Source organism: Cynocephalus volans, chromosome 10 (assembly GCF_027409185.1).
Source record: "Cynocephalus volans isolate mCynVol1 chromosome 10, mCynVol1.pri, whole genome shotgun sequence".
NCBI classification, from domain to species: Eukaryota; Metazoa; Chordata; class Mammalia; order Dermoptera; family Cynocephalidae; genus Cynocephalus; species Cynocephalus volans.
In genome coordinates, this window is record NC_084469.1 from 29,012,388 (window position 1) to 29,037,604 (window position 25,217).

Genomic DNA, 25,217 nt, shown 5'->3' on the forward strand with positions numbered 1-25,217 from the left:
ACAGCACTCGCCACACTGGTAGTTTTTATTTTTATTTATTTATTGGTGGCTGGTTGGTATGAGGATCCAAACCCTTGACCTTGACATGATCAACACCATGCTCTAACGAACACACTGGTAGTTTATAGAATTGTCTCTTTATTGCTAGGCCATGAATATGCTCCATGAAGGTAGAGACCATATTTGTTCTGTTCTATTTTGTTTCTCTAGTGCCCAACTTGTAGTTGGCCCTTGGTAAATATTTGTTGAATTAATTTGAATATATAATATTATTTAACAGTGATTATCTCTTGATGGCGAAATTATTAGTGATTTTTATTTTCTTGTGGAAATATATAGAAAAGCACACACACAAAAAAAATCCATTACTTTAGACAAGAGAGACGATTATAGTTCTGGAGAAAGGCAAAAAGAATCATTAAGTTACTGGCCCCATAAAAAAAGAAGGCTTATCTACCCCTCCACCAAGTCAAATAAAAATAAAATTAAAGCTTCATTTTCCATCAAAATAAATTTCAGATGTATTTTTAAAAGTTAGGAAATGAAATCATCAAAAATAATAAAGAAGGAGGTGCCACATACATAGATTGGCAATCAATTATTCGATTGAATCTAATTATTCAAACAATGAATTATTTGATTACATTCAAATTTTTTGTTTGCATGTTAAAAGTAGAAAGGTATATAAACTTAAACTATAATGTTGTAAATATCAGTAAATACCTTTAGTATTTACTGAATTTTTTACATGCCGAGGAAAAAATATTCCAGTAGCAAAGCAGGCATTGGATAAGAAAGGACCGTTCACTGTAGGAGGAAAACAAATGGCCCAATACATAAGAAAAAATATTCAGCCGTACTGGTCATCTTTGTCTCGTTCCTTGTCTTAAAGAGAAAGGGTCCAGGCTGTTACTATTAAATACTATGTTAACTGGAGGTTTTTCATAGATTCTTTTTATCATTTTAAGGAAGTTTACTTCCTAATTTGCTGAGAGTTTTTATCAGGAATGGATGGGGAATCTTGTCAAATGCTTTTTCTGTGTCTATTGATGATCGTATGGTTTTTCTTTTTTAGTTGGTTAATATGGTGAAGTACATTGATTTTTGAATGCTAAACCAACCTGGGATTTCTGGGATAAGTCTATGTCATTATGATGAATTATCCTTTTTACATATTTGGATTTTTTTTTTTTTTTTTGCTTAATCCATTTGATTTAGCAAATTTATTTTATTTTGTTTTGTTTAGAATATTTGTCTGTATTCATGAGAGCTGTTAGTCTGCAATTTTCTTTTCTTGTGTCTTTACCTGATTTTGTTATCAGAGTAATCCTGGCGTCATAGAATGAGTTGGAAAGTGTTCCCTCTTAAATTTTCTGCAAGAGTTTGTGTAGAATTGGTATGACTTCTTCCTTAAATGTTTGGTAGAATTAACCAGTGAAGCCATCTGGGCCTAGTATTTTCTTAATGGAAAAGTTTTAAACTACAAATTCAATTTCTTTAACAGATAGATTTAGGGTTATTCAGAATCTATTTCTTATTGGGTGGTGTTTTCATAGAATTTAATCATTTCGTTTAAGTTCTTAAATTTATTGTTCTATATAAATGTAAATATTCTAAACACCCCAGTTAAAAGGCAGAAATTATCAGATGTAATATTCCCTTATTATCCTTTTAGGATACAATCTGTGGTGATGTCACCTCTCTCATTCCTGATGTTGGTAATTTGTGTCTCTTTTTCCTGGTCAGTTTGACTAGATGTTATTCAATTTCATTGATCTTTTCAAAGAACGAGCTTTTGGTTTCCTTGATTGTCTCTCATGTTTTCTATATTCTATTGGTTTAGCTTTTTAATCTTTAATATTTTCTTTCTTCTGTTTACTTTGGAATTTACATGTTCTTTTTCTTATTTCTTAAGGTGGAAGCTGAGTTAATAGATTTGAGACTGTCTTTTCTCATATAGGCATGTGGTGTTATAAGTTTACTCCTAAATACTGCTTTAACAACATCCAGCAAATTCTGATACGTTATGTTCTCATTTTTATCTCACTAAAACGTCTTTGAAATTATGTTATTTAGAACTCTATTTGGTCTCCTAATGGGAATTTTCTAGAGGTCTTTTTGTTATTGATATTTAATTTAATTCCAGTATAGTCAAATGACATACTTTGTATGACTTAAATCCTGTTAAGTGTATTGTGTCTTATGTCCTAGATTATGGTCTCTCTCGGTAAATTCTGAGTGTACTTGAAAAGAATGTGTATTCTGTTGTGTAGGGTGTTCTTTAAATGTCAATTATGCCAAGTTGGTTGATGGTGTTTGTTCAAGTCTTCTATATCCTTGCTGATTTTCTGTTTACTTGTTCTGCCAATTATTGAGAGAGGGATATTGAAATCGCTGACTGTAACTGTAGGTTTCTCTATTTCTCCTTTCAATTCTATTAGTTTTTGCTTATGTTTTGAGGCTTTGTTATTAAATGTATAAAAATTTAGAAATTTTATGTCCACTTAATAAATTGACCCCTTTATCATTATGAAATGACTTTCTTTATCCCTGGTAAAATTTTGTGCTTTGATATCTGCTTTGATATTAATATAGTCACTTCAGCTTTCTTTTGATTAGTGTTAGCTTGGTCTATCTTTTTCCTTTAAAAAATTTTTTGACCTATTTATGTGTTTATATTAACTGTGTATTTCTTGTAAGCACTATATAGGTGGGTCTTGCTTTTCTGTACAATTTGGTAATTTCTGCCTTTTAATTGGGGTGTTTAGACCATTTACATTTAATATAGTTATGGGTATGATCAGGTTTAAGTCTGTTACCTTGCTGTTTGTCTTTTATTTGTCCCATCTGGTTTTCTTTTCTGCTTTGTTTTGGATTGGGTATTTTTTATGATTTCTTTTATCTTCTTTGTTGGCTCTCTTTTTTTTCTTTTTGGCAGCTGGCCTGTATGGGAATCCGAACCCATAATCTTGGTGGTACAAGGCTATGCTTTAACCAACTGAGCTAACTGCTCAGCCTGTTGGCTTATTAACTATAAATCTTTGTTTTGTTATTTTAGTGGTTGCTTTAAGGTTTATAGTCTATACTTTAACTTATCATGTCTATCTTTGAGTGATACTCTAACATGTCCTGTGTAGTATAAGAATCTTACTTCCTTTTTTCCCCTCCAGTCTTTGTAGTATGGTTGTCAAACATTTTACTTTTACTTGTGTTATAAACCCCACAAAACATTATTATTTTTGTTTAAATAGTCAGTTCTGTCTTTTAAAGAGATTTATAGTCAGCTCTCTGTATCTGTGGGTTCCACATCTGTGGATTCAACCAACCATGGATCAAAAATATTTGAGAAAGGGCTGGCTGGTTAGCTCACTTGGGAGAGGATGGTGCTGATAACACCAAGGTCAAGGGTTCAGATTCCCCTACCAGCCAGCCACCAAAATATATCTAGAGAGAGAGAGATAGATAAATAGATACACACACATATATATATTTGGGGAAAATATTGTTTAATTTATAATATTATAGGTTATTATAAGTAATCTAGAGATGATTTCAAGTATACAGGAGGATGTGCATAGGCTATATGCAAATACTTTGCCATTTTATATATGGGACTTCAGCATCCATGGGTTTTGGTATTTGCAGGGGTCCTGGAACCAATCCCTTATGGATACCAAAGGATGACTGTAAATAATAATTTTTAAAAACCCATATATTTACTCATGTAGTTGCCATTTCTAGTGCTCTTGACTCTTGTCTAGTTGCATTTTTCCACCTGGTGTCATCTAGCAGTCCTCATAGTGAAGATCTGCTGGTGATGAGTTCTTTCTGTTTTTGTGTGTCTGAAAAATATTTTGCCTTTGAAATATATTTTTGCTGAGCATAGAATTCTAAGTAGACAGTTTTTTTCTTTTAGTACTTTAAAGATGTCATCTTGCTCACATTGTTACTGCAAGGGAATTAGAACTCTGCAATCATCCTTATTTTTTGTTCTTTGTACTTAACATGACTCTTTCTCTGCTTGCTTTAAGATTTTTCTCTTTATTGTTAGTTTTGAGCAATTTGATGATGTGCTTTGATATCATTTTCTTCATGTTTCTTGTCTTGGGGTTTGTTAAGCTTCTTGGATATGTGCATCTATAGTTTTCATCAAATTTGGACATTTTTTGGCCATTATATCTTAGATATCATCTTCTCCATCCCCACTCTTAACGCCTATCTCCAGTTACACATATGCTAGGCTACTTGAAGTTGTCCCGTTGCTCATTGATGCTGTTCTCATTTTTTAAAATTCTTTTTCTCTCTTTTCATTTTGGATACTTTGTATTGCTATGTGTTCAAGCTTACTAATCTTTTCTTAGGTAATGTCTAATCTGCTATTTTCATCTCTAGAAGCTCAATTTGGGCCTTTTTAAGATATCCTCTATGTCTCTACTTAATTTGGGGGACATACAGAGTACAGTAATATCTCTTTTAATGTCCTTGTCTGCTGATTTCAGCATCTGTGTCCGTTGGTTTTCCACGTCATTATGGATCATATTTTCCTGCTTTTTGTGTGTGGAAATTTTTGATTGAATGCCAGACGTGATTGCTATCTTGCTGGGTGCTAGAAACATTTGTAATCCTGTAATTATTCTTGAGCTTTTTTCAGAGATACAGTTAAGTTACTTGGAAACAGTTTGATCTTTTGGGGTATGGTTGTAAGATTTGTTAGGTGGGATCAGAGAGCGGCATTTAGTCTAGGTCTAGTTATTCCCAGTACTGAGGCAAGACCTATCAGAGCATTCTACTCAATGCCTCATGAATATGAGGTTTTCCAGTCTGGCTGGTAGAACAGGTGCTAATTCTAACTTGTAAACACTGGGCAATGTTCTCTCTGGTCCTGTTATGATTTATTTCCTTGGCCTCAGGTAGTTTACACACACACACACACACACACACACACACACACACACACCCTCCCCCTCTCCCTCTCCCTCCCCCTCCCAGTTTACACACACACACACTCACTCTCCCCCTCTCCCTCCCCCTCCCCCCTCTCCTTCCCCCTCCCCCTCCCCCTTCCCCTCCCCTGCAGCTCTCTCTTCTCTGGTACTGTCCTATGAGCTCTAGTTGTTGATCTGCCCAGACTCTCGGCTCCCATCTCCTCACCTCAGGGGTTTCTCCAGGCCCAACACCTGCATAATGTCCTAGAAACCCTCACGGCAGAAGCTGGTGCAGTAGTATCACTATTTCCTGTCTCAGCAATCACTGTCCTTCATTTCTTAACACCCAGTGTCTTGAAAACTGTTTCATATATTTTGTCCTTTTTTGAGTTATTTTAGGTGGTAGTGTAAACCTGTTCTCTGTTACTCTATCTTGTCCTGTACATAGTTTTAAAAGTTAAATATTTTTGCAAGGTGTATATTTAAAAAACAAAACGGCATTTTCCTACCTCATTCCTCTTTGGCCTCTGACTCCTGTTCAGAGGCAGTCTGTTTCACATCTTACAGCTATCTCTTTTGTGTTTATCTCCATGTTTCTAAATAACACATTTATGCTGCTCTTTCTTGATTTTTCAGTTTAGACATTTGTTTTTAGCTGGTATGGGGATCTAAACCTCTGACCTCGGTGTTAAAAGGCTGTGCTCTAACCAACTGAGCTAACTAGCCAGCCCCAGATATTTGTTCATTGACTTTAAGAGTCTCATGCTCTACCAACTGAGCTAGCCGGGCGCTTGTTCATTGACTTTAAACTATGAAAGATTAGGTAGGCATTTATTTACTGAGTTTAGTAAACAACTGTGGAAGATTAGAATGCAGTTCTCTTACACCTCTCCTCTCCCTGCTGTCCAGATGGGAGAATTAGATGTCGATATAAGATTAGATCACGGGCCGAGCCCATGGCGCACTCGGTAGAGTGCTGCACTGGGAGTGCAGCGACGCTCCCGCCGCGGGTTCGGATCCTACATAGGAATGACTGGTGCACTCACTGGCTGAGTGCCGGTCACGAAAAAGACAAAAAAAAAGATCACAATTTAAATGACCAGTCAGATTTAAGTTTTTCTATGAAACATATTCTTGTTTTATTATTAATTTAAATATTCTTCAAAACACACTTGTAGGAGTCTGTTTTCAAATGTTTTGTATTTTCAGATTGATTTCTTAGTAGTCAGAAAAATGGATAATTTTGTTTTATTTATCAGAACTAATTTTTGAACTAAATCTGAAGTCACTAAGATTATGGTCAATCATGAAAAGTTAGAAAAAATTTTGTGATATAACTTATGGAAAAGACATGTGTTTAAAGAATGTATGGAATAATTTTGCTTAATAACTTATATAATTAATTAAATACACAGCTTATATTAGCTATTTTAATTGTAAGTGTGACACTTAAAAAATAAAATTGACTTTCAGCTGGTCAGCTAAAGGTGCTGAAAGTTATATACGTGACTTAGCTTATTTGAAGTCTTTCACTGTATATTTCCTCTTTCCCAAATGATTTCTCAGTAGGAAATTAAGTTTGAACTCAGAGAAGTAGCTGTTCCTGTAAAAATTAAACTATCTCAATTGCTCCCAATGGAAAAAGCTGCTTATTGGTTTCCACTGAAGTATATACTAAGTCAAACTTATCAAACATAGCTCTTCAATTTATCCTTAACTTTTGGTATTAGTAGGGCTTTGCTTGAGGATAAGTGGAGTCAAACCCAGTCATTCTGTGGTGGAGGCAAATGCATCGTCCGTGTTCTCCTCTCTGGAACTCAGTCCAAGTTTGTTTTTTTGTTTGTTTGTTTTTGGCAGCTGGCTGATGTGGGGATCTAATCAACTGAGCTAACCGGCTGGCCCCAGATGTTTCTTTATGCAGATATAACCAAATACAAATATTATACATCCTCAGTCCATACTCCACTTTGTTTACACAAAAGGCAACATACTATGTACACTATGTTGTCTCTTTTTTACCATTTAAAAAAATTTTTTTAGCCTAGAGATATTTCTATGTATTTGCTCAGAGATCTTCCTCCTTTTTCTTAATGGCTATTCTAATTTTTTTTTCTAAGTATTCCATTGTGTGGCCACTCCATAGTTTATTAACCAGCCCTTTATTGGTGAACACTTGGATTGTTTCCATGCTCTGACTATTAAAATAATGCTGCAGTGAATAACTTCATACATATGCAGGTATATGGGCAGAGGGAGTTTGGTTGTCAGAAGTGAGGTTGCTGGGTCAATGGGTAAATGTCGCTGTGGCTGGCGGATATAGTTGTGTTCTCCTCCATTGGCTAGTATCATTTTGCATTCTGACCAGCAATTCATGAAAATACTGGTTACTTCACAGCCATGCAAACACAGTATGATGTTAATCTTTTGAATTTTTATCAATTTGATAGATGAAAAATAATATCTCAGTGTAGTTTTTAATTTGTGTTCTGAGCAAGGTGAGCATCCTTTTATTTTTTATTTATTTATTTATTTTAAAGGATGACTGGTAAGGGCATCTCAACCCTTGGCTTGGTGTTGTCAGCACCATGCTCAGCCATTGAACCAATTGGCCATCCCTATGTAAGATCCGAACCCGTGGCCTTGGTGTTATCAGCACCACACTCTCCCGAGTGAGCCACGGGCCGGCCTGGTGAGCATCCTTTTAAATGTTTAAAGGCCTTTTTGATTTTTGTTTTTTTGGGGGTTTTTTTTGGTCTCTGTGAACTGGCTATTCTTGTGTTGCCCGTTTTTCTTTTGGGTTGTTTGGTTTTTTATTTTAATTTTATTTTTTGTTTTTCTGTCTTCTCAGTTTCTAAGAGTTCTTTAAAAAGTAGGGGGATTAGTCCTTTGTCTGTGATATAAGTTGTAGAGTCTTTATGACTTTGCTTATAGTGGGATATTTTTTTGTTTGTTTTTGCTATGCAGCAGTTTTTTATTTTTATTTTTATGTAGTTGAATTTACTGATTATTTTTTGACCTCAGAATTTTGAGCCATAGTTAGAAAGGTCCTACTCCAAAGTTATTAAGGCATTCACCCATGTTTTATTCTAGTACTTACACAATTTCGGTTTTTACATTTAAATTATCCACACTGCTTCTGTCTTACTGTTATGGTTTCTTGATTCGTGGTGTTTTTGGCTTCACTTTCACATAATTTGGAATTTGTGGGATTTCTCTGTCTTCTAGTTTCACTAAAGATATATAGTTTGTATGTGGTGTGTGTGTGTGTGTGTGTGTGTGGTGGGTATTCATTCCTGTTGTTCTGTGTGGTTTTTAGGAGAAGTGGGAAGATTTGGGACTAGGCCATCACCATGTTCTTTCCAGAAGTGGAACCTGCTAGATATTAATTTTTACTTTCACAAATCATAGTAATTTGATGCTTTAAATTGGGGAGGTATAAGTGGAGCCCATCAGGTAAAGTTCTAAAGTACTAAAGGGGGGTATCACATTTGTTTTGTAGTAAAGTTTTGTTAAAATTAGCACATTGGTTATCATATTCTCAGCTTTTAGGAACGAGAGCTGAAACAAAGCAATGCTTAGTATCTATGGAATCTTTGGATACAATTGAGATAAGGGGGAGGTGATTGTGCCCAACTTTATCACCGTTGTCCAGATTTCTGTTTTTTATGTTGTATTTAATTGAATGATTGCTTTGACATTTTGTGTTTTGGGGGCAAAAGTGTTTGTGACGAAGCTGGAGATGAAAGGACTGAAAGATAGTTGTTGCTTAGCATCAGAAATATAGAGCTATAGAAAAAAACTCCTTTATCTCAATACGCAGTTCTATTGGCCCTTGCCTTTCTTCAGGGTCTGTTAAAGTGCAGAGGGATGAAAGAAGACATTGCCGTTCAGGATTATTTACTATTGAATTTTATTCTAACCAGATTAATAACACATTGTTACTTGGGCCATCAAGGAAACAGTTTTGTTACAGTGACTACTCCCTTAACAGTGTATTTCATAGCAATGGTTTCTTAATTTCTATTGTGAAAGTAAGGAAACTGTTATTAATGGGTAGAGAACTAAAATTAGATTTCTATCCTCCCAGCTCCTAATCCAGAATCTGTGACATATCAGGTGACCAGTAAAATTAAATGACTTAAGTCCAGCCCAGAAATAGGCAGAAATTCCAAAATGCGTATTGAAATTCTCTTACAGTACTACTACCACATTAAGTAATGATACTTATAGAATTTTTAAAGTGTGAGATTAAAACTGCAGATCTGTCATGCTTCATACAGTATTGAATTGGATTATTTAAAATCTCCCATATTTACCAGTATATTCTTTGTCCGTGTATACCTGCATTTTTTTTTTTTTTTTTTTTTTTTAAAGATGACCGGTAAGGGGATTTTAACCCTTGGCTTGGTGTTGTCAGCACCACGCTCAACCAGTGAGCTAACCGGCCATCCCTGTATGGGATCCGAACCCGTGGCCTTGGTGTTGTCAGCACCACACTCCCCCGAGTGAGCCACGGGCTGGCCCATACCTGCATTTTTGGTAATAATATTTTACTCCGACTTAAATTTGTTACCCAGTACTTAGTTGTTAGTATTATTATTGAAAGGTATTAGTTGGAATTCTTTTTCAGCCTGATACTGTTGATTTTCTGCCAGCAAGAAATTGTAATTGTTGGATTGACTTTTCTATATATTCTTTGTAGTTGTTGTTAAGAAAGTACTTTACTGTTAGAAGTTGAGTTTTTCTGTATACTCCATTGTCTTATCTAATTTTTCTCTGCCAATGGCTCACTTGCCATTATAATGATAATAAAATGGATAGGTGTGAGTTCAAGTAACTTGAGGAGCTAGAGTCTGCTTTGAAACGTCCTGATTCTCTCCTGGGTGAGAGCCAATGATGTGAAGCTAGCATAGAGCAAAAGAGTCTAAGAATTATGATGTTGATCAGTCTTATTGGAAGGGCTTGATTTGCAGATAGCACAAAACAGAAGATTATCAGAAGTTGAGTCTCTACATTACTGCTTTGGGATATCATTTTAATTTTTAGAAGGATTTTAATTTAGTTATAGGTTGATTTATTTCAGGTCTTGTGGTCAGCTGCTGTGTTGCAGTGCATTAGCTGAAGGGCATTTGTTGCTCTTTAGAATGCACCAGGATTCTTGCCATCCATTTGGTTTCTTGTTCCAGATTTGCAAATGTGGTCCAAAGCAGGAGTTAAGATTGCTGTAATAAATGGATTAGTAGCTTTTCCTAATTACCGATATTATGGCTGTTAGTTATATTCTGTATAATTAAAGTTATGGCTGCCTTAGTTGGTTATTTACGATTAAAAATTAACTAGGTGGATACCTGTTCCCCAATATTCATCGCAGCACTCTTTACAATAGCCAAGAGTTGGAACCAGCCCAAATGTCCATCATCGGATGAGTGGATACGGAAAATGTGGTACATCTACACAATGGAATACTACTCAGCTATAAAAACGAATGAAATACTGCCATTTGCAACAACATGGATGGACCTTGAGAGAATTATATTAAGTGAAACAAGTCAGGCACAGAAAGAGAAATACCACATGTTCTCACTTATTGGTGGGAGCTAAAAATAAATAAATAAATTCACACACACACAAAAAAACTGGGGTGGGGGAAGAAGACATAACAACTACAATTCCTTGAAGTTGATACGACAAGCAAACAAAAAGGACATTGTTGGGTGGGAGGGGGGAGAGGGAGGAGGGAGGGGGGGTTTGGTAAAGGGCCACAATAATCAACCACATTGTATATCAACAAAAAAAAAAAAAAAATTAACTAGGTGGTGGTGAAGTACATGGATCTAGTCACATAAACCTGGGTTCAGTATTAGCTTCTGCCTCTTCTCAGTTGTGTGACTTTGTGCAAATCACTTGACCTTTCTAACCCAATTTTTTCATCTGTTAAAGGGTATAATAATAGTATCTACATCATTGAGCTGGCGATTACCAGAATAATGTACTTAACCTAGTACCTGGTGTGTAGTAAGCACTTGAGAAATGGTAGCTGTTATTAATATGTATTATAAGGCTTAATTGGAGACTTGTTAAATATACTGTACTTCATTGAATCTAAGAATCCATGATTATAAGACTATACCATTATATTATGCGCTAATAAAAAGAAATCCTGGCAACATTAATTTTAACTCACATCTTAGATTGTGGGAAAAAACCCATATATCTTAGAATAAGTAAAATAAGGTATTAGGTTTTTAAAAATTGTGGTAAAATATACCTAACACAAAATTTACCTTTAACCATTTTAAGAGTACAGTTCAGTGACATTAAGCCCATTCACATTGTTTTGCAACCATCACCACCTTCCATCTCCAGAACTTTTTCATCATTCCACATTGAAACTCTATCCATTAAACACTCACTCTCCATTCCCCGTTCCTGCCAGACCCTGGTAGCCACTCTTTTACTTCCTGTCTCTGTGAATTTGACTATTTTAGGTACCCCTTAAGGGTTAGTTATATTTTTATAGAAATTGAATGTATGTGATGAGCAAGGTCCAATGACTATGTCCTGTTCATCATGATAATGAAGAAGCAAGCATGATAATGACTTTCTAGTTTAGATATTTTTGAGACCGTAGAAAAGAAGGAGGAACTGGGGTGGAATGTGGTAGGAGTTTGTATATTTTTATGGTTCTGTTTTTGAATGTTTAAATCTTGTTTATTCTTTTCAATATATTTCATGAAGCAGGTAAAGATACAGGTTTTTTTGGTTTTGGTTTTTCTTTTTCCCAACCACTTAGCCCTAATACTATTTACTGAGCAATTCATCTTTTCCCTGCTGATTTAAAAAAAGATTCACTGTAGAATTTCAAACTGTTCCTTCACAAGACACATTGTCACAGAAGAGCACTTCTTCTGTGCAGTTTCATATGACACTTTGTAAATTCAGAGATAATGGAAAAGCTAAAAAGAAAACACAAGAATTTCATTCTCAGTAATCTAGACTTCTGTTCTGTGTAAGTTCTCTATTTTTTTCTCCATAGGAAGAACTAAAGAGTAAACAATCCTATTTAACCGTTTTAATTTTATGTTAAATTAATTTTACTCTAATGGCATAGTTACCTCTCATTTAGTTGTGCCACTTAAGAGTAATATTGGCAGAAGCAAGTTGAATTGGTGTGTAACATCCCCATTTGAGTTAGGACCTTGGAAAACCCAGCAGGAACTTGAACTCAGCAGTTGGAGAAGGCAGAGACAGGGTGGCAGGTGGGGAATTTTCTCGGCTGTGCTCACCGTTTTTGTTCTTAGGGCCCTCTAGGAAAATTTTTTGAGCTGCCCTGTGTGCTGCAAGCACTCTTGGTGAGCAGCCCAAATTAGGTTGACTTCTGCCTTTAGAGCCAATCACTAAGGGAAAATCAAATCCGCTAAATCTATTACTTAAAGACATGGGGTGTGTTTTAGAGTTTCAGCATTCTTCAGCTTCATAAACATTTGTGTAAAGGGTGAGGGGCAAATAAATACTCTTATTTTATGGCATTTCTTATTTTCTGCTTGAGAGACATGTTCATTTCCCCTTCTTTCCCTTTGATCTTCCTGTTTCCTTGACACACCTTCTTCTGAACTCCATTCTCATCTCTCCCTGCTGTGACAGTTCACTAGCACTTCATGGTTCCTAAGACTCTTTCAACTCTTATTTTCCACCATCTGTCAGTTGCAAAATATGGTTGCTTTATTTGGGAGGGAAAGGGTAGAATCCTTTCTGAATGTCTCCTTTTCCTTTGAAGCAGGAGCACTTCAGAGACAATTGAACTGCTTTTAGGTTTTTCTTACCACCCAGCTTTTTCTTCTGATTGATCCTGCCGTGAACACACAGTTCTGTTGATGACATCGATTTGTTGCTATGGAAATAGTGGTAATGTCACAGATTCAGCCCAGTGACTTTACTGCAGGTTCTTGCAGGAGAAATAGGCAAAGCTTTAGTGGAAAACCTCATTAAAACTGAAAGCTATTAATTATAAGCAGGTGAAAGGTAAATGGAGCCAACCTTTTATGTAATGAAAACAAAAAGTGAACCCCTAACAAATTCACTGCATGCAGTTGAATGCCCCAGCATGAATTCTGACCCATGAGTCTTTGACAAAATATAAAATTTCACTTTCCCAGAGTATTTCTTCTACTTAAGTTTAAATCTCTTAACCCAAACTATTTGTACTAAAATGGCCTTTCCCTTTTGATCTTCAGGACATGGGCAGCAGCAAGTAGTTCCTTCTTCAGTCTCAACAGCCAATCCACCAACCAGCAAGCCCCAGCAACAGAATGGGAGCTCAGGAATGGGTAAGATTGCCACACGAGACATGTGTTGGTTATGTGTGTCAGGCTTTTGAATAATGTTTTGAAATTTAATCTGAGACTAAAGGGAGTTTTCAAAATGCCATTCATGACAAAGTTACATTTTGCAAAGAATAATTCCAATTCTCCTTGTAGAGTATGTGATTGAAAAAAATGATTGAAGATAGTCTTTTAAAGATACTTAACGATATGCTTTTCTATCAGAATGATATACTCTTCTCTGTTAATAGTTTCTCACGTCTTTAGGTTTTATACCTTCTGAGTTTCTATGAATTTGCATACCTTTTAAATTCTTGCCTTTTAACTATCTATAATCCACTTATTAAGTTTGGCTTGTCTGTCTCCAGTTTTCCCACTTTGGGCTCTTGTGGTTATTCATCATTTGCTTAAGACAGTATCATGTATATTACTCATAGGTTCTGCTTCTCAGACTCATGGATGAGAAATAGTTTATTCTTTAACTTTCCTGCAGCAGGTCCTGAGTGTCTCTAATAGAATCATTTTGTTTACTTTCTGGCCTTTGCTTTAGGAACCTTTTGATCTGGGAAGTCACCATTGAAAATTATGATTTGGGTCCGGCCCCGTGGCACACTCGGGAGAGTGCAGCGCTTGGGCTCCCGCCGCGGTTTCGGATCCTATATAGGAATGGCCGGTGCGCTCACTGGCTGAGTGTGGTGCGGGCGACACCACGCCAAGGGTTGCGATCCCCTTACCAGTCACAAAAAAGACAAAAAAAAAGAAAGAAAATTATGATTTGTAGAATGAGGCTGGATTTATTTTTAAAGGTCCTTTTTTCTGTCACAACTTCACATACCCCTTCTTCTCTCCTCCCCTCAACTATTAATGTCTATTTTTCAATGCTGAGATTCTAAGAAAAGCAAGGTTAAAACGTCACTAATGTTTCTGTGAAACTTTCAGGACGTGACTTTTTCCCCATTGGTCTTTGTTGTTTTTATCTGTCTTGCAATATCTATCTATTGGCAGTCTGTCTGTCTATCTATCTGTCATCTATTTCCCTTTATAAGTGGATCTATTTATATACATCTCTCAAATTATGTACTGTTGAAGGAGGGTGGTGGAATAGATTTTCTAAAATGGTAAATCACCTAAAAGTCACTTCCTTAGGCTGAAGTACAAATAGTACATGATTCCTCTCCCTCCCTCCACAGATTTACTTTTCCAATTATCTATCTTTGCTTTATATTGAAATTTATTTTTAAAAACCAGTTTATGTTCCCTAATCTGGGTAGTAAAAGAAAATGGACTGGTTGTGTACTGAGGGGAAGCTACCCAGCATGAAAAATTGGATGAATGAATGTTTGTGTGTATGTATTTTAGAGAAGTGTATGTTATATATTATGTATGTTTATATACAAATGTATTCCACAAATCTTGAGATAATTATTACTGTTGTATGTATATTGGTCTCTCTTGACTTCCCAGTTAGAATAGAAAGTTTTAGGACCTGGGGCACTCCTATGTATCATTTTTACTAAGTGCTGCAGATACCTAGAATAATGTGTTATATGCCATGGGAACTTAATAAATGCTGGATAAATGGTGTTGATGTATTTAGCCAAATTCTATTCTGAAGAAATGTTTTGATATAAAAGGTATGAAATCATTGGACTAAATTACATTTTCTGAATTTGTAAGTTGAAGCTTTAGAGATACAGTGTGTATAAAGGAATCAGTCTGCTAAAAGACTTTGATTTCCTATTCTTTTCAAGGGCAGGGCAGCTGCTCAGGCTTGGGTAAAGGAGGCAGAAGGGTCATGGTGGCTGCCCGCCTACACGTCTTGACCAGAAACAGATTCTTGTCCTTTGCTCCCAGCTAAATGCAATCCTATAGACTTCATTCTAGACTTTTTAGTCCTGTAGACCAGTTTGAGAACTAGGAGTCTTCTGGGGATGTTTTGAGGTGATACGTTTGTGACAGGTTTCCTTCACTTCAGATGGTTTATCCACTAGGTCCCTTACATCTAGCCTTCCTTTCTGCTTTTTTTCTGATGTGACTAGAGACTTGCCATCAGTTTTACCAGTCAAGAAAGTCGATTTTCTTTCTCTGACCCATTATCTTGCCCATTGGTGCAAGAGAAAAATTTGAGAGGGTGGACCTCAGAAAGAGCAGTGTCTGGATTCATCACCATTGTTATCTTGACCTCAGGGCTAAGTCAGCACACATAACAGTGAACCTCTGTGTGCCTAGCCTTCATCCTAGATTGCTTCTCTAATCTCCTGCCTCAGGCTCTGTTAGATCTGCATATCTCTTGGATGCTAAAAAGGAAAAACTTTGCCTCCCATTTTGTATGATTTTACCAGTGGCACTTCAGTAATTGAGAGTTATTATGAAACTTACTATAAAAATTAAGTAGAAAGGGCTGGCCCGTGGCTCACTTGGGAGAGTATGGTGCTGATAATACTAAGGCTGTGGGTTCAGATCCCTGTATAGGGATGGCCTGTTAGCTCACTTGGGAGAGTGTGGTGCTCACAACACCAAGTCAAGGGTTAAGATTCCCTTACTGGTCATCTTAAAAAAAAAAAAAAAAAAAAAAATTAAGTAGAATAATGGTCGTCTTTTCTTTCTTTCTTTCTTTCTTTTTTTTTTTTCCTTAAAAAGATGACCAGTAAGGGGATCTCAACCCTTCGCTTGGTGTTGTCAGCACCACGCTCAGCCAGTAAGCCAACTGGCCATCCCTATATAGGATCCGAACCCGTGGCGTTGGTGTTATCAGCACCATATTCTCCTGAGTGAGCCATGGGCTGGCCCTAATGGTTGTCCTTTTTCTTTGTGTTTGTTTTTAAAGGTTCCACTATATCTAAGGCTTATGGTGCATCAAAGACATTTGGAAAAGCTGGAGGTACCAACCTGTCAACCATTTCTGGGGGAACACAGTCCAAAGTGGTACCCATTGCCAGCCTCACCCCTTACCAGTCCAAGTGAGTTGTAAAGAATAAGTTCAGGATGTACTTATAAAATAGTATCAGAAGTTATTATGGGCTCTTTTGTTTTTATGCATGGACTTCAAGCTCACCACCACATAGAAGGATTTCCTTTTTTTCCTGAAGGGAAGGCAAATAAATTGTGGCAACTTTTAACTCTGTTATCAAAAAGAATGGCAAAAATAGCAATCTGCTGTAGCCTTTGGGTTTTCATTCATTTTGAAAGAATTTGAAATTTAAAATATTTAATGCTTAAAGAATTTAATGCTTATATTTGATAGTCTTATGAGTAAACATAACTATTTGTGCTAATTCACAAAGCATTTCATCTTCTCATATAAATAGGTGACTTTTAGTCTAAAAATTGTTACTGTGATTTAGTTGGCTAAGGTAATCGGTACTGTATGTATTAACCACATTTTATACCCTGAATGTGTATTTCTTTTATATGACTTTTTTCCATTAAAAATTAATTTGAGCAGTTGAAAATTAGTGAGTTCTTTTTTCAGAATTCTTTCAAATATGGTTTTATTTATTCTTCATACTCTGTAAAGTAGAAAATCTATTTTCCCCTCTGAGATAACTAATATGCCCAGCACCTATGGTTTTACTTATTCTTCAGTACTTTGTGTAGAAAATCTGTTTTCCCCTGTGAGGTAACTAATATGCCCAGCACCTACGTTCAGGATGGGCACCAGGACTGGATTTTGGATCTTGTGCCTCCTTTTTTAGTGGGCTAAGGTCATACTGCTTTAGTGCATTCTTCTTTGGTGGCCCACCAACACCATGTTCTGTAGCCTTGTATTTATATTCAGTGTGCATTAGCAATGAGACAGAAGTTTGACACCAGTTATATCAGTTACCATAATCGAAAATAGTGGCAAAATATAATTGCTGGTATTACTGTGTTTTCTAGCTTAGAACCTTTCATTAAGAGGATATTGTTGCCTTGGAGATGCTTTTTGGAGAAGGGAGAGAGTTTATAAATTTACTTGTTTGACAGGAGAATGAGTTAGTGTTAAATCACCTTGCGGGTTTTACTATCTGCTTATTCGGTAAACTGTCAAATCTGTATGTCATCTTGGGGTTTTAATTAGCTAGATTAAAATGCAGCTAACATTGAAAAATGGTATATGCATAAGATAAGAGAGGCCATAGGAAGGTGAGTTCTTACTTGATCTTTTCCAAGTAAGACTCCAAACACTGATATAATCTGTTTGATTTTTAGGTGGACTATTTGTGCTCGTGTTACCAACAAGAGTCAGATCCGTACCTGGAGCAATTCCCGCGGGGAAGGGAAGCTTTTCTCTGTAGAACTAGTTGATGAAAGTGTGAGTATTCATCAAGTGGGAGATAGAAGTAGTGGTCCCTCTGAGAAACAGCTCTGCAGGCCTATGCTATGAAAAATAATAGTAGGCCAGAAAGAAACGGGATGGTCATTGTGGTTTTCCCTCTATTGTCTTTTGGTGCTGTCTGGGGGTAGAGGGTTAAAGGTCATAAATAAAATCCTTGCTGTTAAACGAAAGCATTTGTAGCAGTAGACATTAGCTTTCTAACTGTATAAGTAGCCTCATGGGCAGGAGAAACCGGAGACACTATGTCTGATTTGCTGGCAGGCTGAGTTGAAGCCCTGTGATGTGATATCTGCTGTGAGCAAAGCGGAGCTTTGGGCCGCAGCAGAAGGCACACAACAGCCACCTCGCTAAGTGAATGGTTTTGTGGGAAATGGGTTCTGACTGTGCGGACTCTCTATATGCTTTATTTAAACTAAAAAAAGCATGATGATGAGACAAAATTTTCCAAGCTGTGGAATCTTGATAGTCTTGATAGGATTCATTTTGTTTATAATTCCTAAAATGTACTTTAAGTATTCTTTTGAAATTGCTGCATATTTCCTATTTGTTCAAACCCCTAAGAGGGTAGAAGAAAAATAGTTTCTTTTTATTTCACTATTTTTGGAAGATGATATAAGACCCGAAATGTTTGACTGTGATGACAGAATCATTGTCAAAACCTAATTTTTTTTGCAAATTATCAGTCTAATCTGCAGTTGGCTAAAATTTCAGCCATTTATTTGTTTCTTATCCATCTGTAGCATTTTGACTGATAGAAAAGTAAGAGTGAAAATTAGATCACAAGCAACTTGAAAACATGACTTGTTATAACATTTTTGGCAATGACTGCTAAATATGAAGGAATTCGTCGCTTCGAGTGCAGGCGTGAGGAAAGCTGGTGAATCATTGTGGCGCAGCTACTTCCTTGTGGGCTTCAATCGTGTCACTCAGTGTTCAAAATTTTTTTGTTTTTATTCTCAGAATATCAAACTTGTCATTTTTTTCGTTTTAAGTTTCTAACTTGAGGGTCATAAAGCGTGATTACAGGATCAGCTGGTTGAAGTTCCTGTTTCATCAGGGCTAATACTTGAATGTGTGACCATAAAATGCGTGTTTCTGGGATGTCTGTAGCCCTCTGCGAGTCCCATTTGTGCTTGTGCTGCTGCTCTAACAATGTCATTTTGGTGCTAAAGTGCCCTCTTTTTTGTTGGTCAGACTTAATGTTAAACCCACCATTCTAACCTGCTCTCACATGCTTCTGCAGGGTGAAATCAGAGCTACTGCTTTCAATGAGCAAGTGGACAAGTTCTTTCCCCTCATTGAAGTGAACAAGGTATGGTAGCGTTGCTTTTAGAACTGAATCCATTGAATAGTGGAGTGAGAATGAGGGACTCACCCAGTGGGGAGTTGTGTGGTGGTAAAGGGGTTTTATGTCCGTTTTGATGGACTATCCCATATTCCATGGCTTGGCCTCTTTTGCAGGTGTATTATTTCTCAAAAGGCACCCTGAAGATTGCTAACAAACAATTCACAGCTGTTAAAAACGACTATGAGATGACCTTCAGTAACGATACTTCTGTCGTGCCCTGTGAAGATGATCATCATTTACCTACAGTTCAGTTTGAGTTCACAGGCATAGGTGACCTAGAGAACAAGTCTAAAGACTCACTTGTAGGTAAGTCCGTGGAAGAGAACTGATTGGTGGTGATTATTAGTTTTATTTGCAATGTAGAGGAGAGGTATAATACTTAAGTACCTGCCCTTCAACCTTTGGTCATATTACAATGCGAGCCTTGACTATCTCCTGCTAAAATATTGTGCTGTGTTTTAGACATAATCGGGATCTGCAAGAGCTATGAAGATGCCACTAAAATCATGGTGAGGTCTACCAACAGAGAGGTTGCTAAGAGAAATATCTATTTGATGGACACATCAGGGAAAATGGTGACTGCTACTCTGTGGGGAGAAGACGTAAGTACTTGCATTGAGCAGTCAGAGCGTTTACAGAAAGAGCTCCTCTGGTGGATTGTCTTGTCCTATGAGTTGTGGGGCTCTGGCCATATAGGTGGTGAAGTCTTGTGCTGTCTAGAAAATATCTGAAATCTTTTATTTTACTTCTGTGAGATTTGCTATGATTTAAGCTTTACATAGTGAAATGCTCTTTTCTCTAACTGTAGGAAAGCAGCCATAGATTAGTTTTGATGTGTGTCTGAGCAGATTCTTGGGTGTGAAATGTGTCTTGCATAGATTCCATGTACATTGATTACATTCACCCTACTATTGACTGTTTTCCTTGTTTTCTGTAGAAATGTTCTGTGTGTTCTTCCTGCCAGTGACACTTGTGTGTTTGGTGTTTTGCAGGCTGATAGATTTGATGGTTCTAGGCAGCCTGTGATGGCTATCAAAGGAGCCAGAGTTTCTGATTTTGGTGGACGGAGCCTCTCTGTGCTGTCTTCAAGCACTATCATTGTGAATCCTGACATCCCAGAGGCCTATAAGCTTCGTGGATGGTAGGTTTTGTGGGGCTCAACAAAGGGCTGTTTGCGCTTGGGCTTTGAAAGCAGCTGATGATGGTCAGTATGTGAGCTCTCTGCCAAGCAGAAGGCTTCGTTTCAGATTGCAGCAGTTCCTATATTTCTTGGAGGCATTATGCCTTCTGAGAGGATGGCTTTAAAGCCCTCAAGCTGACAAACCCGTAATCCCATGACAAACCTGGTGAGTTGGAGGAGGCAATTAGAATGTAAGTGATGCGTGCTGACCTTGATGCTGCCAAAGCAGGGTAACAGGCAGGCTTTAGCAGCTGTGTGCTGAAGGACTGTAATCTGAGGGTGTCTTTCTTTCCTAGGTTTAAGCTGTGGGCTTCTGCAGTGTGGGGGGAGAACATGCTTTCTTATTCTGCTGATCACGTTTTCTAGTGTGTATTCACTGGACTCTGATAACATGTGGTGAGAACAATGGGCTCTTTGTTGGCATTATATTGTTATTCCCCAAGCACTCAAGGGATGAGGAGAGACCGTTAAAATCTCCTCACTATATCTATCTTTTTAGGGCATTAAAAACTCTGCCTTAAAAGAGTACTTCAAACTGAAACATAGTTTTTAAGAACTGATGTGGTCAGGGAAACTAGCCCAAACTTAAATCATTTGTGTAGCTGTAGTCACAGGGGGAAGTATGTCAGTTTCCAACTGTGTCCTCGGGTATAAGAGACTAAGGAATTACACACCGCATATTACATACTCCTCACTTTTGTTTTGAGTCTAGTGTGAACCACTAGTACTACTATTTGAGTAGTTTCATGAAACATCTACTGAAGTAGATGTTTTTCTTGTCACTTAAGCCATCTCATGAGTATGTCTGAGTATATCACATATGTCTGTTTAACTAGATGACATTGCATTATAAGGCAGGACCCATTAATAGTCTGACCAGAAACAACTGCAGCTTTGGTTTGTTCTTATTGCTTGATTTTCTTTCAGGCTCTAGAGCTTGACTCCAGGTTAATTGCATGCCCACATTAAGGTGTTCTTTTTTACCTGTCAGTAACCACAATCTCAATCGACAAAAAGACATGGCTGTCCCCAGAATAAAATATAACTTGGCATTGATCAAAGAGTTCAGTGCACACACCCCACCCAGGCAAGGATTAGAGCTGTGTAGGTCTTGGCTATAACAATGTGGAATTTTTATTGTAAGAAGGGCTGCCTCTCTCCTTGCTCTGTTGACTCCTGATGAGCTATCTTTGGTGGCAAATGTCTCCTTAGAGTTTTTGAAACTGTAAACTTGTGTAGCTAGTAGTGGTGAAACAGATTTATGGACCTTGCTTTGCCTCCGTGACGGATTTAGCCGCTTACCTGATGGAATGAAAAGGCAATCGTCTGCAGCTTAGGGCGACATCCGTTCTGTTAGACAGTGTCTTTCTAAGCAGGCTGTTCTGTTTGTGGTTCACTTATGTTTATACACCTTTTGGATGGCATTTCGCGTATTTTTGATCTCCCGCTGACTCCTCTCTGCCACACGTATGTTCCTGAAGTATTTTCTCCCTGGCCTCCTTCGGATCAACTGATAAGTTATCAAGAAGTGCAATCAGTTTTAATAATAATTTAATACAAGTTAATTTACCTTTATTGTTGGCATGAGTAAAATCTCACTAAGAAGGTAAATCTACAAGAAACAGATAATACCTTGTGATAAATTACTTTGGGTTATATAATCTTTTAGACTGTCTCAGGCTTAAAAGATCTTTCACCATGGAAACATTTTTTGCTAACCTATTACAATATGTTGACTGTCCATTTCCGCACAGCTGATATGTTTCAGTAATGATTAGTGAGAATGCGCATTAGTAGCCCAGAGGACTAAACTAGAGATCTACATTATTGCTTTTTTGTTGTTGACTTTCCCAGTTACTGTTTTTAGGCCTTGGGCCCTCAGGCCACTGTTGATATGCAGGGCTAATTTAAGAAAAGGCTCTGTGGTACTTTGGCACTGTTTGTCTTGACCACTGGGGGGCATCAAAGCAACTGAGATAGAAAGAAAGGTCATTCAGTTTCTTCAGTAGACTTAGATAAAATTAGGAAGATACTAATTTCAGTCCACACAACTGAGACCTATGTGAAAGTTAAGTGGGGGTGGATAGCCTGTATATGGCATATAGAAATAAGTAGCCTATTTGAGACGTGTGTAAAGTGCTGGTCATCATTATCTGTTTATTTTTTTAGGTTTGACTCAGAAGGACAAGCCTTAGATGGTGTTTCTATCTCTGATCTAAAGAGTGGAGGAGTAGGAGGGAGCAACACCAACTGGAAAACTTTATATGAGGTTAAATCTGAGAACCTGGGCCAAGGTGACAAGGTACCTACATTCCTCACTTTCTTCACAAAAGCGTGTAAAGTGTACGAAAGGATGAGTTTTAAAATCTGGTTTCTGGGCCAGCCCGTGGCTCACTTGGGAGAGTGCAGTGCTGATAACACCAAGGCCACGGGTTCGGATACTGTATAGGGACGGCCGGTTGGCTCACTGGTTGAGCATGGTGCTGACAACACCAAGCCAAGGGTTGAGATCCCCTTACCGGTCCTCTTTAAAAAAAAAAAAAAAAAATCTGGTTTCTGATACCAGCTGTCAGACGTTAATTCAGAGCTCTGTTTTTTTTTTTGTTTTTTTTTTTGTCTTTTTTCGTGACCGGTAAGGGGATCACAACCCTTGGCTTGGCGTCAGCCGTACCGCGCTCAGCCAGTGAGCACACTGGCCAGCTCTATATAGGATCCGAACCTGCGCGGCGGGAGCGCCGCTGCGCTCCCAGCACAGCACTCTCCTGAGTGCGCCACGCGGTCGGCCCCGGAGCTCTGTTTTTGACCAGAGCATGGCATGTGGTTGGGAATCACTGCCAGAGTCAAGGAGCCATGTGTACAGTGGAAGTATGTTATAGCCCTTGGGTGTGTTGGGGCAGAAAAATGTGAAGAACTCTTCTAGAGTTAATTCTGAGAGGGATTTTGAAGAAGTGATATTAACCAAGCTTTGTATTAACGTGAACTGCCTTCAGGTCCATATTCTTTTCTGTGACTGTCCCTGCAAATCGAAATGCCCACTTATCAAGAAGACATTTTTTGAGCTGAGCATTAGTCAGGCTCAGTGGCAGACATTAGGCAGTTTACAAATACAGTATTAACCTCATGGGGCTTGCCAGTTAGCTCAGTTGGTTAGAGTGCAGCAGTATAACACCAAGGTCACGGGTTCACATCCCAAACCAGCCAGCCACAAAAGAAAGAAAAGAATACTAACCTCTCATAGGCTGAGAGTTGCCAGGATTCTCTGACAAGGATTGGTTCTGGTGCTTGATTTTAGTTGCAGTTTCTCTTTCAAATGTTTGTACTTAATGACCCTCCTCCTGTCTTGACCTAAATCTGCATTCTGTCAGCAGTTCAATATTTACATTATTTATTTCTCCTTTATGCTCCCCAAAATAGCAATCCCTGCTCTTTCGTTTTCATGATATACAGTACAGGTTTTGTGTCTTACTGTCTCATTTCACTAAACACGCTTATCTGTCATTGTCATCAACAATAGCGTAATTCTGTTATATGTAACATCTTGAGAATTAAACATTGGACAGATCTGTGTTGTCCTTTCTTAGGAACAACCACTCTTCTGGTTCTCTTGTCACCCAATTTCTTGCTTAGATCTAAAGGTAGAGAGTATGTAATAAGAAATCAGGCATAGAGAATACCTATCAGCACCCAGACTTTCAACTCATGCTTGCATCTGGACCTAACCTGGAAATACAGAAAAACTCTTTAGACATTCTCTCAGGAGACTTGCTTTCTCTAGAGCCTTTTAAACTGGGGACTAGCCCAAGCTCTTTAAATATCTGCAGTATTGTTTTGCCCCTTTTGTCCTTTTCTTTTCTTATCTTTTTTTTTTTTTGGTAGCTGGCCAGTACAGACATCAAACCCTGGGCCTCAGTGTTACCAGCTCTATACTCGAATGTTTTGCCTCTCTTGGTCTAAGATATCAGGAAGCCCCAGACACTGCTGACCTAGCTCTGAATTCAGGGTATGCCCAGAGGGAATGATGGCAGTACTCAACCCCTCCCAAAATTATTCGTGTGGGATCTCCTCTTTGGGGGTTAAATAGCAACAAAAAGCCCAAACACATGGCTTAGTCCTTGCTAGATTTACTTATCAGTGATTTTTCCACTTTGAAGTTACACATCTTGTTCATAGATACTTTCATTCTATTGAATTTGACTACATAGAACAGGGGTTGGCAAATAAGGCCATGGGCCAAATCCAGTCTGCCACCTGTTGTTGTAAATAAGGTTTCGTTGGAACACAGACACATGCTTCCATTTATATGTTGTCTGTGGATGCTGTTACCCCACAACAGCAGAGTTGAGTAGTTGTAACAGACTGTGTGACCGAATGCCTCAGAAGCTAAAATATTCACTCTCTGGCCTTTCACAGAAAAAAGGTTGCTGATCCCTGGCCTAGACAGAGATGAAGGTGAATCTAGGCCTTAGAAATCATTGTCATTGTTCTTAATGTGGGAAGAATGGTTGATTGTAGCTGCACTAGTTTTTTGTGGTCTGCATTATTCTGTATTTCCTAGATCTGTTGCCTTTGGAAGGTCAGAGGATTAGGAGGAACAAGTCATTGTCTTTCATATAGTCTTCAAGAAAGGAGGAAAATAATTTCAGTTTTAATTACTTCAGTCTCATTTAGAATTAACTCTTATTGTTAAGGAATTACATGCTTTAGAACTTGGTTTATTACTTCCATGGGTTTTGTACTCAGCTCATGTGATTTCTGAAACTACAGAATGAATTATTCCCTCTAATCACTTTGTGATCTTAAGAATTAGAAAATGTAAACATCTGCCGCGTACGTGTAAGGTCAACAAGCATTGAGCTGCCTCTAAGTCCAGCCCTGAATGTAGGCTTGGTGCTCTGTGTCTCACATCATTCTCTTCTCCTGAAGGCAGACTATTTTAGCTCTGTGGCAACAGTGGTGTATCTTCGCAAAGAGAACTGTATGTACCAGGCCTGTCCAGCTCAGGACTGCAATAAGAAAGTGATTGATCAGCAGAATGGACTATACCGCTGTGAGAAGTGCGACAGTGAATTTCCCAATTTCAAGTACCGCATGATCCTGTCAGTAAGTAGAATGGGTAGATGAGAGC

At 37.8% G+C, this 25,217-nt stretch overlaps 1 protein-coding gene across 1 annotated transcript in view; it reads left to right on the forward strand.

Annotated features, from left to right (window-relative positions):
• The window catches only part of RPA1 (replication protein A1), a 58,731-nt gene that overhangs the window by 26,081 nt on the left and 7,433 nt on the right, over positions 1 to 25,217 (forward strand). Inside the window, exons 6-14 of the mRNA XM_063110499.1 lie at positions 13,160 to 13,252; positions 16,074 to 16,206; positions 17,438 to 17,540; positions 18,808 to 18,876; positions 19,026 to 19,218; positions 19,375 to 19,514; positions 19,905 to 20,053; positions 22,262 to 22,394; positions 25,016 to 25,192. Coding sequence (XP_062966569.1) covers positions 13,160 to 13,252; positions 16,074 to 16,206; positions 17,438 to 17,540; positions 18,808 to 18,876; positions 19,026 to 19,218; positions 19,375 to 19,514; positions 19,905 to 20,053; positions 22,262 to 22,394; positions 25,016 to 25,192 — 1,190 coding nt within the window. The remainder of the gene's footprint in view (positions 1 to 13,159; positions 13,253 to 16,073; positions 16,207 to 17,437; positions 17,541 to 18,807; positions 18,877 to 19,025; positions 19,219 to 19,374; positions 19,515 to 19,904; positions 20,054 to 22,261; positions 22,395 to 25,015; positions 25,193 to 25,217) is intronic.